General features: G+C 39.9%; 2 protein-coding genes across 6 annotated transcripts in view; one reads left to right on the plus strand and one right to left on the minus strand.

The window, feature by feature from the left end:
• KREMEN1 (kringle containing transmembrane protein 1) overlaps positions 1 to 12231 on the plus strand; it is a 34348-nt gene extending 22117 nt beyond the window's left edge. For 2 of the 3 annotated variants that reach the window (XM_027714349.2, XM_039384187.1), the window contains 4 exons: positions 1756 to 2088; positions 2662 to 2820; positions 3858 to 3942; positions 4488 to 4706. In XM_027714349.2, the coding sequence (XP_027570150.1) occupies positions 1756 to 2088; positions 2662 to 2820; positions 3858 to 3942; positions 4488 to 4650 (740 nt within the window). In that variant the 3' untranslated portion in view covers positions 4651 to 4706. Of the gene's footprint in view, positions 1 to 1755; positions 2089 to 2661; positions 2821 to 3857; positions 3943 to 4487; positions 4707 to 11816 lie in introns of those variants that run through there. The other variant, XM_039384186.1, reaches the window with a different exon arrangement.
• ZNRF3 (zinc and ring finger 3) overlaps positions 12223 to 15444 on the minus strand; it is a 75919-nt gene continuing 72697 nt past the window's right edge. For all 3 annotated transcript variants that reach the window (XM_027714336.2, XM_027714337.2, XM_039384174.1), the window contains one exon: positions 12223 to 15098. In XM_027714336.2, the coding sequence (XP_027570137.1) occupies positions 15055 to 15098 (44 nt within the window). In that variant the 3' untranslated portion in view covers positions 12223 to 15054. The remainder of the gene's footprint in view (positions 15099 to 15444) is intronic.

Here is a 15444-nt window from a genome sequence, read left to right on the forward strand (position 1 = left end):
GTGACAAATTTCAGTTCTATCAATTGTATCTGTTCTATCTATTTGAACAATTCTATCTATTGGATTCAATCACCAGCTGTGTTAGCGTGGAGTGAGTGCCAAACACAAATTCCCCTATGTACCTTAGTACCTCCGTGGGGTCTTTCATATTCTTTCTGTTCTTATTCTTTCATATTCTTTCAGTTCCTCTATTAGGTCTTTCCTAGTGCACACTCAAGTACAAGGTTTGTTAAGGCTATGATCAGGCCCTGCTCCAGAAAAAGAAATATTTTCATGTGTTCTTCTGGCAGACATATGCTACTTCTTGTTCCCAGAGTTTCCTTTTAATTTGTATTTATTAAAGCTTTTTCTCAGAGGCCTGTGAAAACTGAGACACTTTAAAACAGTTCCTTTACTTCCATTCTCACAGGCCTGTCTTACAGGGATTTAATCAAGCTTTCAGAGACAATAATTCTACTTTGATTCTTCAGTCTTTGGAGAATGATAACTTTGATAACTTTGATTCAAACAGCTTTGACATAAAATGCGTTATATAATATATATATTAATTACATATATATTACATATATATATTATGCATATATATGCATATATACCTCTCTCTAATATATTTTAAAAATTATACGTGTATATATAGATATGCATCCTCAGTTGGCTGCCATTTGAGTTGCTCTCTGGATTCACTGGTAATTAACTTTGCACTGGGAATCTGGATAGTTGTCAGGGAATATAACAATGTATTGGGCATGTACTTGTTTCTAATATAAAAGGTAGCAACAAATCTTTTCTTTAGACTTTGTAACAGGATCTTTTTCAATTTACTTAGTGAAGGTAAGGTCAAATATTAGTTGGACAAGATCAAAAGACAGGAGGCTTGAAAAGCTCATATATATGGCGACAGAGGTGATTAAGGGATTACAGCATCATTCATACAAGGAGAGGCTGAGAGAACTTGGATTGTTCAGCTGTGATAAAAGAAGGCGTGGAGGAACCTTTTCAATTTGTGTAACTAACTGATGGGAGGGTGTAAAGATGAAGCCAGCCTCTCCTCAGTGTTATCTAGTGAATAGGTAAGAGTCAAAAGGCACAAACTGAAATACAGGAAAATACATTTAAACAAAAGGAAAACCTTTTTTTATGGTCAGGGTGACACTAGAACAAATTGCCCAGACAGGCTGTAGAGTTTCCATCCTTGGAGTCTCAAAATACAACTAGACACTGTTTCCTGCTTTGAGCAGGGGGATTTGAGTGGACAGTCTTCAGGGTCCCTTCCAAACTCATTTGTTCTGCGAATGTTTGTTTTTTCAATTTGATACAGCTGTGAAGGAGTTTCAGTACTTCAACAGTGAGAGTTAATAATCACTAATCCACTTGCCTCCCTGCCTCACAGGGATGGAGTAGAAGCCCCTGAATCAGTGATTTATCTTTTATCCTGTTCCTGCGGGGATGTGGGAAAGGGTATGTGGTTACCTGCAAGGACAAAGGAGAGTTCAGTATTCAAGACTGATGCACAGGTCTGAGTAATGAGACATGAGGAGCCTATTCCAAGGAAATGCAATGTAATGGCCGTGCTCCCAGTGCCGTGGAAGGTAAAGAATACCAGTCCCAGAGACAGTGCATCCTGCTGGCATAGCAAGTCTGCACCTGCAAGTCACATTCAAGTATTGGAATCTACAGGGTGCTAAAGTTTTGCAAAATTAATGTGTAACCTCTTTTTTTTCCCCCCATTTTCTCCCTCTTTTCTTGTTTTCACAGCCCTTATTGGTGCCTGTGGAGGGAATTACACTTCTGCTACAGCTGTGATCTACTCCCCAGATTTTCCTGACACATATGGCACAGGCAAAGTCTGTTACTGGACCATACAAGTTCCAGGAGCATCTCGAATCCACTTCAGCTTTGCCCTTTTTGAAATCAAAGATGCTACAGATATGGTGGAATTGCTGGATGGCTATACCTATCATGTTCTAGCTCGTTTTAATGGCAAGAACCGGCCTCCCCACACCTTTAACATCTCTTTGGATTTTGTCATTTTGTACTTTTTCTCAGATGACATCAATCAAGCCCAGGGATTTGCTATCAGATATAGAGGTGAGAGGCTAACTTTCCTGTTTCTACCTTTCAGTGAAACATTTAATTCACACAAGAGACTTCTGAAGTGGCAATGAAAGAGCAAATATTTTAACTCTCATTTAGCAGGTGTTTTATCTCTCTTGTTGCCACTGCACAGTGGGTAAAAGCTTTGCCAAAAATTTTCTCAATTTGGAACACTCCAGTCAGCTATGTCACAAACAGCAAAGTTCAGGTTTTCAAAAATTCAATGCTATACCTGCCTATCAAAACAGATTAGAAAATGACAAAAAGTGAAACAAATAAGGAGCATTTTAGCTCCTCTTGTCTCCTTCCAACAGTTTATTCCTCTCTGATCGAAAGTCATGAAGAGAACACGTTTTGGTCCTTGAGTTGTACCTACTGCTATGATGAACAATTAGCTTCCAGAAAAATTCTGAGAACCCCAACCTAGTGAAATACAGGCTTCTTCTGGAATCAGACATAATTTGATTGAGTTCTCTTAAGTAAACCAGAGAGCAGCACTTCTGTTTACAAGCACAAAATTACACCTGTTAAGAAGTTGTTATTTTAATCATACTCTTGTGTTTTCAGCTGTGAAGGACAATGTGCATCAAAACAAGACTCCAGTGAATCACACCCTTTCAGAGAGGATAAATGAACAAGCAAATCTCAGCATCAATGCAGCTCGGTCATCAAAGATACTTTATGTCATCACAACCAGCCCAAGTCATCCTACCAGCTCCATGCCTGGTAATATTACAATAAAATGTGGAAACAGGGAAAACATTTTGCCAACGCACAGTCTGGAGTCACTATTTCCTTTGCTCCCCCTCCACATTATCTGATTCACTGTGCATCTTACTAATAGATGAATTTTCATGTAGTCTAATTAGCACTAACTGTGATTCTCTCCTTACATTTCAAAACTTACTTCTCAGCATAAATGAGAAATAGTGTGAAGACGGTGAGTTCTTTCTTGAGAAGGAAAACACATCAAAATAAAACGTGAGTCAGAGCAGCCTCCTCACTAGAATGAGCTTCAGTGACCAGTGCATACTTGAGAGTGGCACAAATTGCTGAAAAAAAAGAGCAAGCTTTTGTAGAGTCTAGAAAAGCTTGAATGCTGGATGCATCCCAGTCACCCCAATTAACAAAAGCTTCATCAATAATACAAAGAAGGCTGGACAAGTTCATGGGTGCAAGGGAGGTGCCACTGAGAACTGCCATGTGTCAAGAACTTAATGTTACAATGACACAATGGGTCCTGCTTGACTTGCTCCTACAACCAGAACTAAATTGAAATATAAAGTGCAATGGCCAAGAGCAGACCACAAATACTGATCACCTGTCTCAGGACTCTAGAAGACACTCCTCCCATTCCATACTTTGTGATTTCTTACATAACTACATAATTACTGATAAAAACCTGGACCACCTCCTTGCAATCATAACAGTTGCTACTGTAGCATATATTCTAGTCTGCTTTTAAATTTTCTTCTAAGTTTTGGTGCCTTTCCTAGATAATTTTACTGGTATATGCTTTGACTTTTGCCAACTTTCAACTTTATAGGGAGCAGTCCTGCAAGGGAAAAGCCAGTTCTGACTGAAAGTTGTACAGTTTCTGCCAGTCTTGTAGGTTTGAGGCATCTTCAAATTACAGTTTTGAATAAAGTGTCAGAAGGCTGCGTGTTTCTTTTGTGCAATATTCTTACTTTAAAAGCTGTAAGTAAATGAATGTACTAACAACTTCCCCCCTCCCCCTCTCCTTTTGTTCTTCTCTTTTACAGAGTGGACAATATACAGTCTCACAGCACTGCTCATCCTAAGTGTTACAGCCATAATAGCAAAGATAATTCTCCACGTTACCATGAGGTGAGTGTGGAGCAAAGCTGTCCCCAGAGAACTAAGATCTCAGCTCTGTATTATAACGTGACACTTAACCAGATTTTTTTGCCTATTAATAAAAACAATATAATTTATTGCTTTATTTTTCTACGCTTATACCAAGTAAGTTTTGTGTCCTCTAGATGGACGCTCATTGAATGAAATGATAGACGAGTTAGCAGCAAATCAAAATTCTGAATATTGTGTTTACATACTAAAAACAAGCTTAAATATAAAAGGAAATTAATTTGTATTAATAGCAACTCGTAACAGAGTCTGTACAGATTTCTTATCTTAATGTCACTGCTGTTGTTAGGGTAGCAACTATTCTGGCAGTAGAATACCTAACTTTTCATTTGGTCATGACAACCAAGAAATGCTCCAAAAACCTCTGTATTGTGCAGAGGGAGAAAGAAAAGGTGTCACAGAGGTAGAGGAAGCTGTGAGCATTCCCAGTGCAGCAGCACTACAGACAGACCACTGCAGCTTCCCAAGCACCCTAATACAAGAGGGAATTCACCCTTGTCTCCTAGATCCCATCAGATTCCATCCACAAGTGACACTGAAGATTGCAGTGATGTCACCACTGCCGGTGAGATCTGGAGTATATTTTACCAGCCATCCACATCGATATCCATCTTCAAGAAAAAGCTCCGAAATCAGCAGGATGATTGCAACCCACTCGTGGGAAACTAAAGTGCCTTCTGTTTTACAAGAATTGATCTTCTTAAAATCCAGGTGACTTGAGATTAGTCCTTCCTTTTTTTCTCCCAGTCTCATACTTGTTTTCCAAAAAGTCCGTTTCCAAAGACCTTTGAGTGACTTTGCCTATCTGCTGTTCTCTTGGGTATATTAGTGACAACAGATTTAACTGCAGCAATAGTTTTGAAGTATCTGGTGCTCATCAAATCTGTAGTGCTCTTAATTACTGCCTTTAAACCACTGCACTTAAAATATATGTAAAAACTTGTAAAATTCAAACTGTCCTGTACCCCTGCCAGAGGTAACTGAGTGAATATCTGCAGGTTGAGGAATTATTGTGTCCTGCTTTCCTGTATCACTGTATTTTATCAGGCTACTTTAGTCCTTTTATTCTCAAGGCTGAAGACAGAGGTAGGTACAGATAGGCTGCCACAGCAACCAGAGCTTATTGGCCTTAATGTAAACACGTCTAAATGGTACTGTACAGTAAAATGGGAGCCAAAGACTTGGAAAATATATCAGCCTGGTTGCCCAGTGCTCTGCTGTTTCTACAAGCAGAGATGCACAAATGAAAATCAAATTCAGGAGGTGCTCTATCAAGTATCAGCTGCAAATACACGTTTTGATGGAGTCCTGCTCACCAGGTCAAGGCCTGCACGAGCAATGAAGCCTTTTAAATGACTGTGTCTGACCCATCATTCACTGATGTTTATGATAATTTTGTTCATATTCACAGTGATCCTTTAAAAAACCATTGTACTCCAGCCTGAAGTCCAGCATCCATTCTGGGTGTAAGCTCAGGGCTTCTTAAAGGATTGCCCAGAGATACTGTAAATCTACTGAATTTTTAAACAGTGAAGCTAACAAATTTTTACTCTGAAGTTACAGATATTACTCTCAGCAGCCTAAGTGGGATCAACAGTGAGTCTTTCAGGCTCAGCAAGTTCAGAGCATCAAGATATTTAGGAAAAACTGTCAGTGCAGAAGACAGATAAACTGACTGGCAAAGTTTACTGAGTGAGCAGCTCCTCAAACTATGTTTGAGGAAATTCACTGAGAACCATTAAACTGGTTAAGTTTAAACATATACCAATGGTCTGCATATTTGAGACATACCATACATGCAGTCAGAGAACATCTATTAAGAGCATCTACAAAAGGTAACTAAGAAAAGAAAATTGTCACCAAGTTCAAATTCATTATAGTATCTGCCCTTATGTTTTTTAACATATAATTCCCTCCCCTTCATGTGGGCTACAGATTTCCTTGAAAAAATAGGGCATCTAAGAATTAAACAATGAAATATTGTGCCTTACTTGCCATTGTAGATCTAGTCTTTTACCTGAACTGAATTCAATCCAGCTCTATTTATGTAGCACAGATGAGTGCCAGCAACAGCTGAACAATGCCACCATATGTGCCTAAAAGAAACAAGACCTTTACTAAGCCAGCAATTATGAAATTGTTTATATCAAAAATGGAATATCATGGGAACATCTAGTACTTTCTTGCATGAGCTGCTGGAAAGAATATAGGAAACTATAATTACGTTATTACCTAAAATCAAGATAGGACGAGTTGTAAAAAGTATGCTGCTGGTTCTCTCTTCCGTGCCTTCATGTTAGACCAAAACACATTATCTGCCTCAAACCAACAAAAATTCTGAAACTGCCTTTTTAACAGTCAGGCTTTGCATCATGCTGCACAGAGAAAGAGTCCAACTCACGGATTCATAGCAGAACAAAGTAGGTTGGTTCCTGAGCGTGCTTAATGTGGTGCACTAATAGAAAACCAGGAGGAGAGAATTGCAGTGTGGTGCCCAGACTCTTAAGAGTTGTTATGAGCACACAGTGCTTATCACAAACTGGTGAAGCTTTGCTTGCTTGCCTCATCAAATGTTCATGAGCAGTTAAACATATAGAGTAATAGAGACATTCACAAAGCAGTTAGCTACTGCTGATAAACTGAAAAAAACATCAGGAATGCCCCATGACTGATTTTTACCTACTGCAGGAAACTACAGAACTGCTAGGCTCCTCTTCCTTAGTAAAGAATTAAAGTTCACTATAAAGTTGGAGACAAGCATTAAAAACAACAGCTAAGACTGAAGCCACTAATGAAAAATCTAGAGAATTTAGAAAGAGATTTTTGCATCAGTCCCTTAGCTTCTCAACTGTTTTTTATATAATAAAATCGCATTTCATGGGCCTTTCTTAGGGAATGCTTATCAAATTTCTGTACAAAAGACCCATAAAACCAGCAGTTACAGCAGATTAACTGGTCATGGCAACAAAAAACATGACTATGCAGAAGGTATTGGACAGTGCATGGGTAACATAATGATAAAAGCTCAGTGGAAATTGTGAGGTCCCCATTTCCCCCCCACCCCTCTAAATCTTCCAGATTATCTGATTCTAGATACCTCTAATGCTTGCAAACAGAGCAATAGATAGAAATGCATGGACAGGGGCCCTTAAATAGCACTTGTTACTGTACAGGCCTGAGACCTTAAAGAGCAGGTAGATCTCTGCTGTGAATTTTTTCCAAATGTGGTTCGGTCACTCACACTGCTCGTACAAGCACTTCAGGGTGTGGTGGTATATGGCCAAGGTATATGGTATCCATTAACATAGCACTTTTTATATTTGCTGTAAGGGTTTGGGGGGAGAGAGAAACAAAACGTGTGCCATGCACAACTGTTGTAATCCCACATGATTCAGCATGCCCCTACTACACAAGCAGCTGAGTGCTGACAGCTGGGGAGCACGGACACCTCAGGAGGTTACTGTTTACACTACTTTCTTCAGCAAAGTGAAAATAACTGCAGAAGAAGAATTTGTTTGGAATTGTATCTGAATGGCCTTCTGATGTCCTGCCTATCAGTTCCCTCAACAGGCTGGACAGGCTGCAAGTCTGACATTGGCTACAATGTCAAAAGCAACTGTTTTGACAACAAAATAATCCTGAGGAGATGCCTCCTCATATACATACATGCATTCCAGCTCCAGCTCCGGCCCCCTTGTCACTCTGGTGTCGGTCTGACCGGCTGTGTGGTGCTGCAATAAACCGACAGGTCAAAAATTGCCATCGCCTTTTCTTCTCTGAGTTACTTTTCACAGAGATGAGTTCTCTGATGTTGTTTATTGGGTGGTTGCAGAGAGAGATGAGCTGACACAGCTAAGTGGACAATAAGCCATAGGAAAAAGACAGTTGTCTGCCCCAGAAGCTGGGGCAGCGAGTGCTTCTGCTGGCACTGCCACTGCAGCAATGTGCGAGCTGCCGCCTCGACGCTGTGTGCCAGAGCCTACACTGTATGTGCACCTCAGGTGGAAAGGGGCCAGCTGGACAAGTGCCTTCCCTAATTCAAAATCTATGTTTAAAACTAGTTTAGTTTGTTGACTAAATGATTTTATATGTATTTTTGTCTTAATATTGTTATGTTGTGGGGAAATAGAGACTGTGTTATGTAAAAATGTGTGATATGTTATCATAGTAATATATATATTTATATATGTATAGGAAATGCATTATTTAATACAGCATATTATGCTTGTATCTTGCTAACATTTTGTAGGAAGAAAAGATGTTAGTTTACACTCTGGGAAAAATAAATTTTCTATACACTGTAACTGTAGGAAAAAAATCAAAGATACTTTTTTGGTATCTATAACAGAAGGTCATTGAGAACAGGGTAACTCAGACTCAGTTCTATGGCCAAATAGATGCTGATGAAACAATTGCTTTAAGAAGCACTTACCTCCTTTGAATCTCATTTCTAGCTTGTATTTGTATTAGGCTGTTCATCAGATTCTACAAATTCATATGCATATACTCTCTGAACCATTTTTTTCCTTCAAACAGATAATCTGCTTTTTCAAAGCATTAACATCGTCCTTTTTAGAACTTGCTTCTGCCAGATTTTCTACAGCCAGTACAATGCTGAGGAAGTTTATCACATTGCTCATGCAGACAACTTAGTGGGGTTGCAGAATTATGGTGTTTGTATTCCAAGCCCCCCTGGCAGGAGTATAAATGGGAGATTTTTACGGATAGTCCTGGAAGCTGTACTGAATGTGCAGCCTGTATGACTACAGACCAAACCCATCAGCAGACACATGGCTGCCACTGAATGAGCATGAGTAGCTATTCCACTTTCATCTTCTGCTTAATGAGCCTTCTCAGGCAGTGGGAAGGACTACTAACAGATTTTTCTAGTGCACCACTTTGCCTAAAGGAAGGGTGAACTACAAAAACAACTGACAAATACTTGTCCAACTAGTTCTTAATACCTTGCATCAATATTTCACAATCTTCCAATGAAATATAGTTCAGTGATAGTTTCACCTGAATATTGTTCTAGGCATTTATGAACTCTGCTACTCATTTATGAATTCTGCTACCTTGAGAGTGAAAAACAGAATTCTCTTCAGACCACACTATTTTTCCTATAACAACACATTTTTGATACATATACATTTCATGCAGCTCATACTTTCTCAAATTTACTGAGCACCTGTGCTTTGGGGTGAAACTCAGCATTCTGAATTTCAGTCTCAAGACAACTTACTACAAATGCAAAGGCATGAACCACATAAGGCTGTCAAGAAACCAGAATAAATCAAACTTGAGATGACTCACCTCTAAAATATGTGCTGTGTTTATAGCTGGTCACCCTGCATTCAACAAATGGCTGTAAATAATAATTATGAAAAAATAAATACATTTGTGCAGAAGGAGTTCAGTTAGGACTGCAAATGTGTGTACAAGCATGGAATAAAGGAGGCAGAAACTACTGCAGTTCACCAGCAGATTACAATGGGGTTGTCCGCTGTGGAGGTTAGAAGAGAATATTTGAGCTGAAAATGCTGAGAATGATTACATATGTAAACTATAATATTGCTCTGAGACACAATTTCTGAGGTAACAGCAAATTGAAAGTTTTCAGTTTACCTGTTTTCAAACTGTTACAAAGAACTGTAACAATTCTTTCAGTGTTTTCTTTAAGAATTGCAGTAACATGTAATGCTGTTTCCACTTACTTGTGAGATTCATCTTTTCTTTAATTAATTCCTCCTGACCAAAATAATGCTACAGTTTAGGAAATCTTCAGTGACCTTTTATGTAAACACCAGAATACCAGTGTCAGATACCCAAACTGTCTCCAGCTTTTCATGTGAAGACTCAAACTCTCTTTTTCTCTTAGAAACGCAACTGTCACAGGGGACTGGCCTCCCCTTAGACAGGGTAGGTTACTCTGCTCTCCTTTCTTGCCATTCCGGTTATGAGACTCCTCTTGCACTTTGGTTTATTCTGGGAACTGTTGCCTTTTTTTCTGTTGCTGTTTCCTAAGCAACAGTTTCATTCCCCATGAGAGAAATGTGTTCTTGATTCTGAAAGAGACGCTTTTCTATGAAGCATTTAAGTCACAGGGGCACGGCGCTTTCATTGCAAGATAAAATATCCAGTTTCAGGTATGCTGTTGTCTCCCTGGCCAAAGAATTAGGCCAGGCTGGCTCCACGGGGTATGAACACAGCCATCCTTTTAAGGGCATTTTTCTCTTCACACTACCCAAGTAACAACAAACGTTACCTAACAGCTGTCACAGGATTTGACAGATGCACATGATATTGCAGATAATGTTACAGAAACACCAAGTGTTACTATAATGTACAATCCATTAAGAATAGTCTGCTCCTGCTTGTCTTTTTTTACGGTATCGAGATTCTGTGGAGGTTTGTGGTGCCCACAGGACTCTCATTTTGCCACAGATTTGTTCCTTAAACATTGAACCTCAATAGAAAAAAGAACCGTCCCCTGCCAAGTATCAAAATTTTCATTTCTGACAGAAAATATTTACATTTAGTCATTTTAAAAAAAGCCACAACAAAGAAGAAACAGAATATCAGGCACACAACTAAGCATCACATACAAGTTCAGCCAGCAGCCCACAACTGTCTTTCTCACAGAAAGAGAGGATGGGCTCACTGATTATTTTATGGGACAGCAAGAGTAAGCTATGCCCTGCTCTTAAAGGCACAGTCACCCCACAGTTTTCTTCAGAACAAGAAGCAAGAAAACAAAACACAAGTCAACAATAACAAGTGGGGGGGTGGAGGAAGGGAAAAGGAAGGAGACTCAGATGTGACCTGTCAACACAGGTGCATCAGCTAAACACAGATGGCAAGTTTTATGCTGTTTGTAAAAACAGTTGTTTAATGACCTGATTTGCAGATAAAATACGTATCTATAATCATTGGCGATTGCCAGGATTCCATTTTCCAAGTGGAAAAAGGGGCAGGTACTTTAATTGAGAAGTGCTTGCTGATGCTTCTTAACTCCTGCCTGCCTGTTGCTCTTCCATTATTGTGCCTGTCTTGGCATACAGACAGGCTTTCCCATTGTACCTGAGATGAGGATGATAACTGATCCTCCTGCCACAAAGGCTCCCATGCAAAATGACACTCCAGTTCAACAGGCTGTCATCCCAAACATGGAGTTTTCACGTACAAAGGGGGTTGGAGAGAATTAAGGCTCATTTCTTGGCTGAATCCTGAGGTGACTGAATTACAGTGCACTTGAACATGGATAAGGAGGGGAGAGTCCAGGGTAAAAATCTCTGGGAGAAGGAAGAAACTGGAGGAGGAGTCTGGAAAAGATTTTTTTGTGTGTATTTGTGTGGGTGTGTATCTCTGTATGGGAAATATGCATGAAGGCAAACTGTTTACACAATAACATACAAACATGTATCACATAAATGTATACACACACACACACAGACTGCCACATATCCCCAGGCCCCCCTCTTTCAGCATCTGCATAGACATCTTTGGTCAAACTGTGCTCTCTGCTGACAAAACAAGTAGCACAGCACTGATTATCACTTCAGTGGGACCAGTGATTTCATGATCCAAGGCAAGGATTTGGATCTAGCTTGACTATTCAAGCTATGATTCATCCAGTTGCATCCACCTCCATCATGCTGGTTCAGGTCTCAAAACCATTTTATTTCAGGACAGTAAATTATTTTTACCTCAAATTATACCGGAATTAAGTTGCCCTGCCACAAGGAACCGGCAGGTTCCAAACATAAAGGCTTTCCTAAGCCTTTGCTTTTCCTTCTGTGCCTGCCTCCCTCTGTAACCTTTGTTCCCCCCCCCAGGGAATGGAGCTTCCCCCACCTCAACAGCAGCCACAGCCAGGTGTGAGCAGGGACACTGAGGCACCCTCAGGATCACCCACCCTGTCCACTCACACCTGGGGGCAGTTACAACTGTCCAGTGCTGGACTGACACTGTGCACAACACCTGGTAAATTCGACTGTGGCATTCAGTGAAAACTGAACGATCCTAAGAACATTATGGGTTGCCTCCAAAGGAGACCACAACCACTTATGATGTCTATGTGTGTGTATGTATTTACATATCCACCTATCTATTATTTAAAAAAAAAAAAAAAAGAAAAAATGTTGTCTATTAGAGTTCATCTCAGCATATCTAGGACTGTACTTTGAGGAGAACAACTATCTGTGTCCTTACCCCCAAAACAAGAAGAACAACTACCACATGTATATGCAATAAAACTGTATTTTTGTGTGGTTTTGCCTTTTTTTTTCTTTTAATACAGACATTTGTACACTTTCTTACAAAACTGCAGGTAACTACAACTTCTCTTAAATCATTTTTGGTCGGCAGGTACTGTAAAATCTTTGTGTGCAATTATCATGTATTTACAGGGCCTCGTGTTAGTGATTTTCAATGATTATTACAATAATGTCACACACTCTCAACATAAGACATGGCTTAAGATAAATATATTAGTAAATAAATATTCTGAGAACATATTTCCATAAATGAAATGTGCTGCTATACATATACAGAATATATACAAGATGCTTTCTAGCTTTTAAAACATTTTTAAAAATGGTAATGAAGGAGAAAGAGCCCTTTGACCATATTACAAATCTTTACAGCAAATTTTATACAAAACAATTTTAAGTGCTATAATTTTAATTAAAAACATTTTAAATAGTGCCTCATGAGCCAAACACAATGACAACTGTTCATGTAAGTAGTAGAAAGGCATTTTGTTATAAAAACCATCTATCATGGCCAGGTAGCCTGTAAGTCTGCATGGACATACAGGTAGCAGGGATGTAAGTACATGTTGAATGTAAAACCCAACATAGAAACCAGGTGAAGGGTGTCTGTGGTAAGGCCTGCAGAGACTGTTGTACTGGTAGAGATTTCCACAGCATGTGAGTGAGACCAGTACACCCAGGAACACCATCAACCAGAATATTCAAATCTTTTTTAGAACCACATTTTACCTCAACGTGCCATGTAGTTACACAGTACAACGCATCTTAGGTGGCCTTCTACAGTGCCTCACAAAACACCAAGCAGAATAACCAAGCTAGTAAACCATAGCTTCTACACAATGCATTTCTTTTTTAGTGGAGCAAGGAGAGGGTAAGACTTAAAAACAAAAAAGAGCAAAAAAACCACAAACCTTTAGAGTTTATTCTCCCAACACATACCACTTACTTCCATCATTCAGAGAATGAATAAGTTTTTAATAAGCTTTATACACAGAAAATGTGTTTATTGAAATTTTTCTTTTAATCTTATACCCAGATATTGCCTTGTATTAATTCTCTGAACAGCTGGATTTTGGTGCTTGTTGATTAAAAAGATGTAACGTGAATTCCTTTAAATATAACTTTTTTCCTAACTTATTGGGTACAGAAAGCAAAAGTAAACAGACGATTGTATTATTTCTCAGATGTTTGCTTCTTTTAAAAGATTTCATTTGGGACTATAGAGAATACAAGTTAACTTTGCTGGGTCTCACAACTAGCCCAGTGCTGTCAGGGACATTGCTTTGGCAGAATATGTAACATGAAGGTACATCTCTATTTCATGTCTTTTAAGTACCTCCAAAGTGTACTGAACATAGGACAAATCTTTTCAGAAGACTGGCACTGTGGGCATTAAATATTTAGTTTCCCTTTAGAAGATTTCCTACTGTGAATACACCACAGGATGACACTGTGTCCTCAGGCACATGCAGCATGACAGGCAATTTAACCCATGCTATGGTAGCCTCTTACTCAGAAGCTGCTGTTTCCACAGGAAACAATTGCTATCAGAAGTGACGACATAAATTATCTCACGATAACAAACGTCCCCACTAGTACAAGAACAAGAACAAAAGTATGTGCCCAGGCTAATGGGGTACAGAGAGCATTCTGTACAGAAGACAAAAATGAAGCACAGCTGGCTGGGCCCAAGAAACCTTTCCAGCAGATCGGTCTATGGAAGCTACATCAACCACAGCAAAGAAGAAAACAATGATTAAACCAAGTTCCTCACTTTCCCATATGCACAGTGACAAGCACTGCTTCCCTTAGGCATGCTTGCAGCCTGTAAAGGAAACAAGAAACCCTCTGACCTGTTTCCAAAGTGAGCCAGCAAAGCTGCAAGCACACTGCAAGCTCTGTTTTCACTGCACTTGCCAGCATTCCTCACAGCCATAACAGAAGCTACAAGTGCCTGAAAAACTTCCTATGGAAGGAAAGGTTCATTACCTACAAAGGTAATACCCTTTCTTAAGCCCTTTGTTCTAGCATCTGCTTGAGGGAGAGGTCCCCAGTAATTCTTCACCAGTCAGAAGATACAATGAGGTCCATGGTTTAAATACAGGAAGTGAGGATGAGAACATTCTGAGCTACCAGTTCCCTACCCCCACTCTGTTGAAACTAATCATCATGGCAGGAGACCCTTCTTAGCCAAACCATCAGAGCAGCATGAAAGGGGGAGGAGGGGAGAGGAGAAAGGAGACAGTCCAATGCTTCAACTCCCTCAAAATCGCTCACATAACTTGCTGGCTGCTAGGATTTGCTACTGGGATTAGTCAGTATCTGAACATCCATTCAGCAGCTGTATCCCTCTGGACTACTATATTTCAAGGTGCTATCTGGTTTCTAAGGCAGGTGTAGCCCTGAGCTTATCAAAGGCTGGACTCCTTTAAGTAGGAGATAACAGCATCTACACATAGCCTGGCTTATTTAACACACTGTGTTACCTCTCAGCAAGAGGTCACTTCTAAAAAGAAAATATAAATAACACTTTGTCATTAATATAGAAATGGCACTAGAGCTCAGAAATGCTCCACACCACGTCCCACACGGGCTTTGCACACAAATCGAGGCCTGAAGGCTTCAGGCAGGAGGGACAAAGGAGACAATCAAGCTGATGTGAACACAGAGGAAGTAGGGGAGGGACTTCTCCACATTACCACTTTTGTGTGTTTGTCAAAGCTTAAAAAAAAATTAAGTCCACGAGAATTTGGAGTTTCTGATAAGCTCCGCTTCTCCATCTGGGATCATCTGGACAGGTCTAGTCACTGATTTGGCTTCTCTCCAAGGGATGAGATCCAGCACCTGAAGGATAAAGAAAACTAAGGAACATTGCATCTAGAATATTACATACAGTTTTGGGACCCCCAGAACAAGAGACTGACTGACTGGAGTGAGTTCAGCAGAGAGCCAAGATGCTCAGAGGGCTCTCCCTGTGTGAAGAGGCTGAGGGATTTGGGCTGTTCAGCCTGCAGAAAAGGAGGTTTCAGGGGCACCCCTAGAAGCTCTGCAATACCTGCATGGAGGTTGTCACAACAATGGAACCACAGTCTTCACAGACATGTATTCTGGACAAGAGGTAAGGAGCTTAAGTTCAAGCATGAGATGTTCAGACTGGATATAAGGAAAATCTTTTCACCATGCTGGCAGT

The sequence above is a fragment of the Pipra filicauda genome, unplaced genomic scaffold, assembly GCF_003945595.2.
Source record: "Pipra filicauda isolate LSUMZ 115617 unplaced genomic scaffold, ASM394559v2 scaffold33_size4404698_pilon, whole genome shotgun sequence".
NCBI classification, from domain to species: domain Eukaryota; kingdom Metazoa; phylum Chordata; class Aves; order Passeriformes; family Pipridae; genus Pipra; species Pipra filicauda.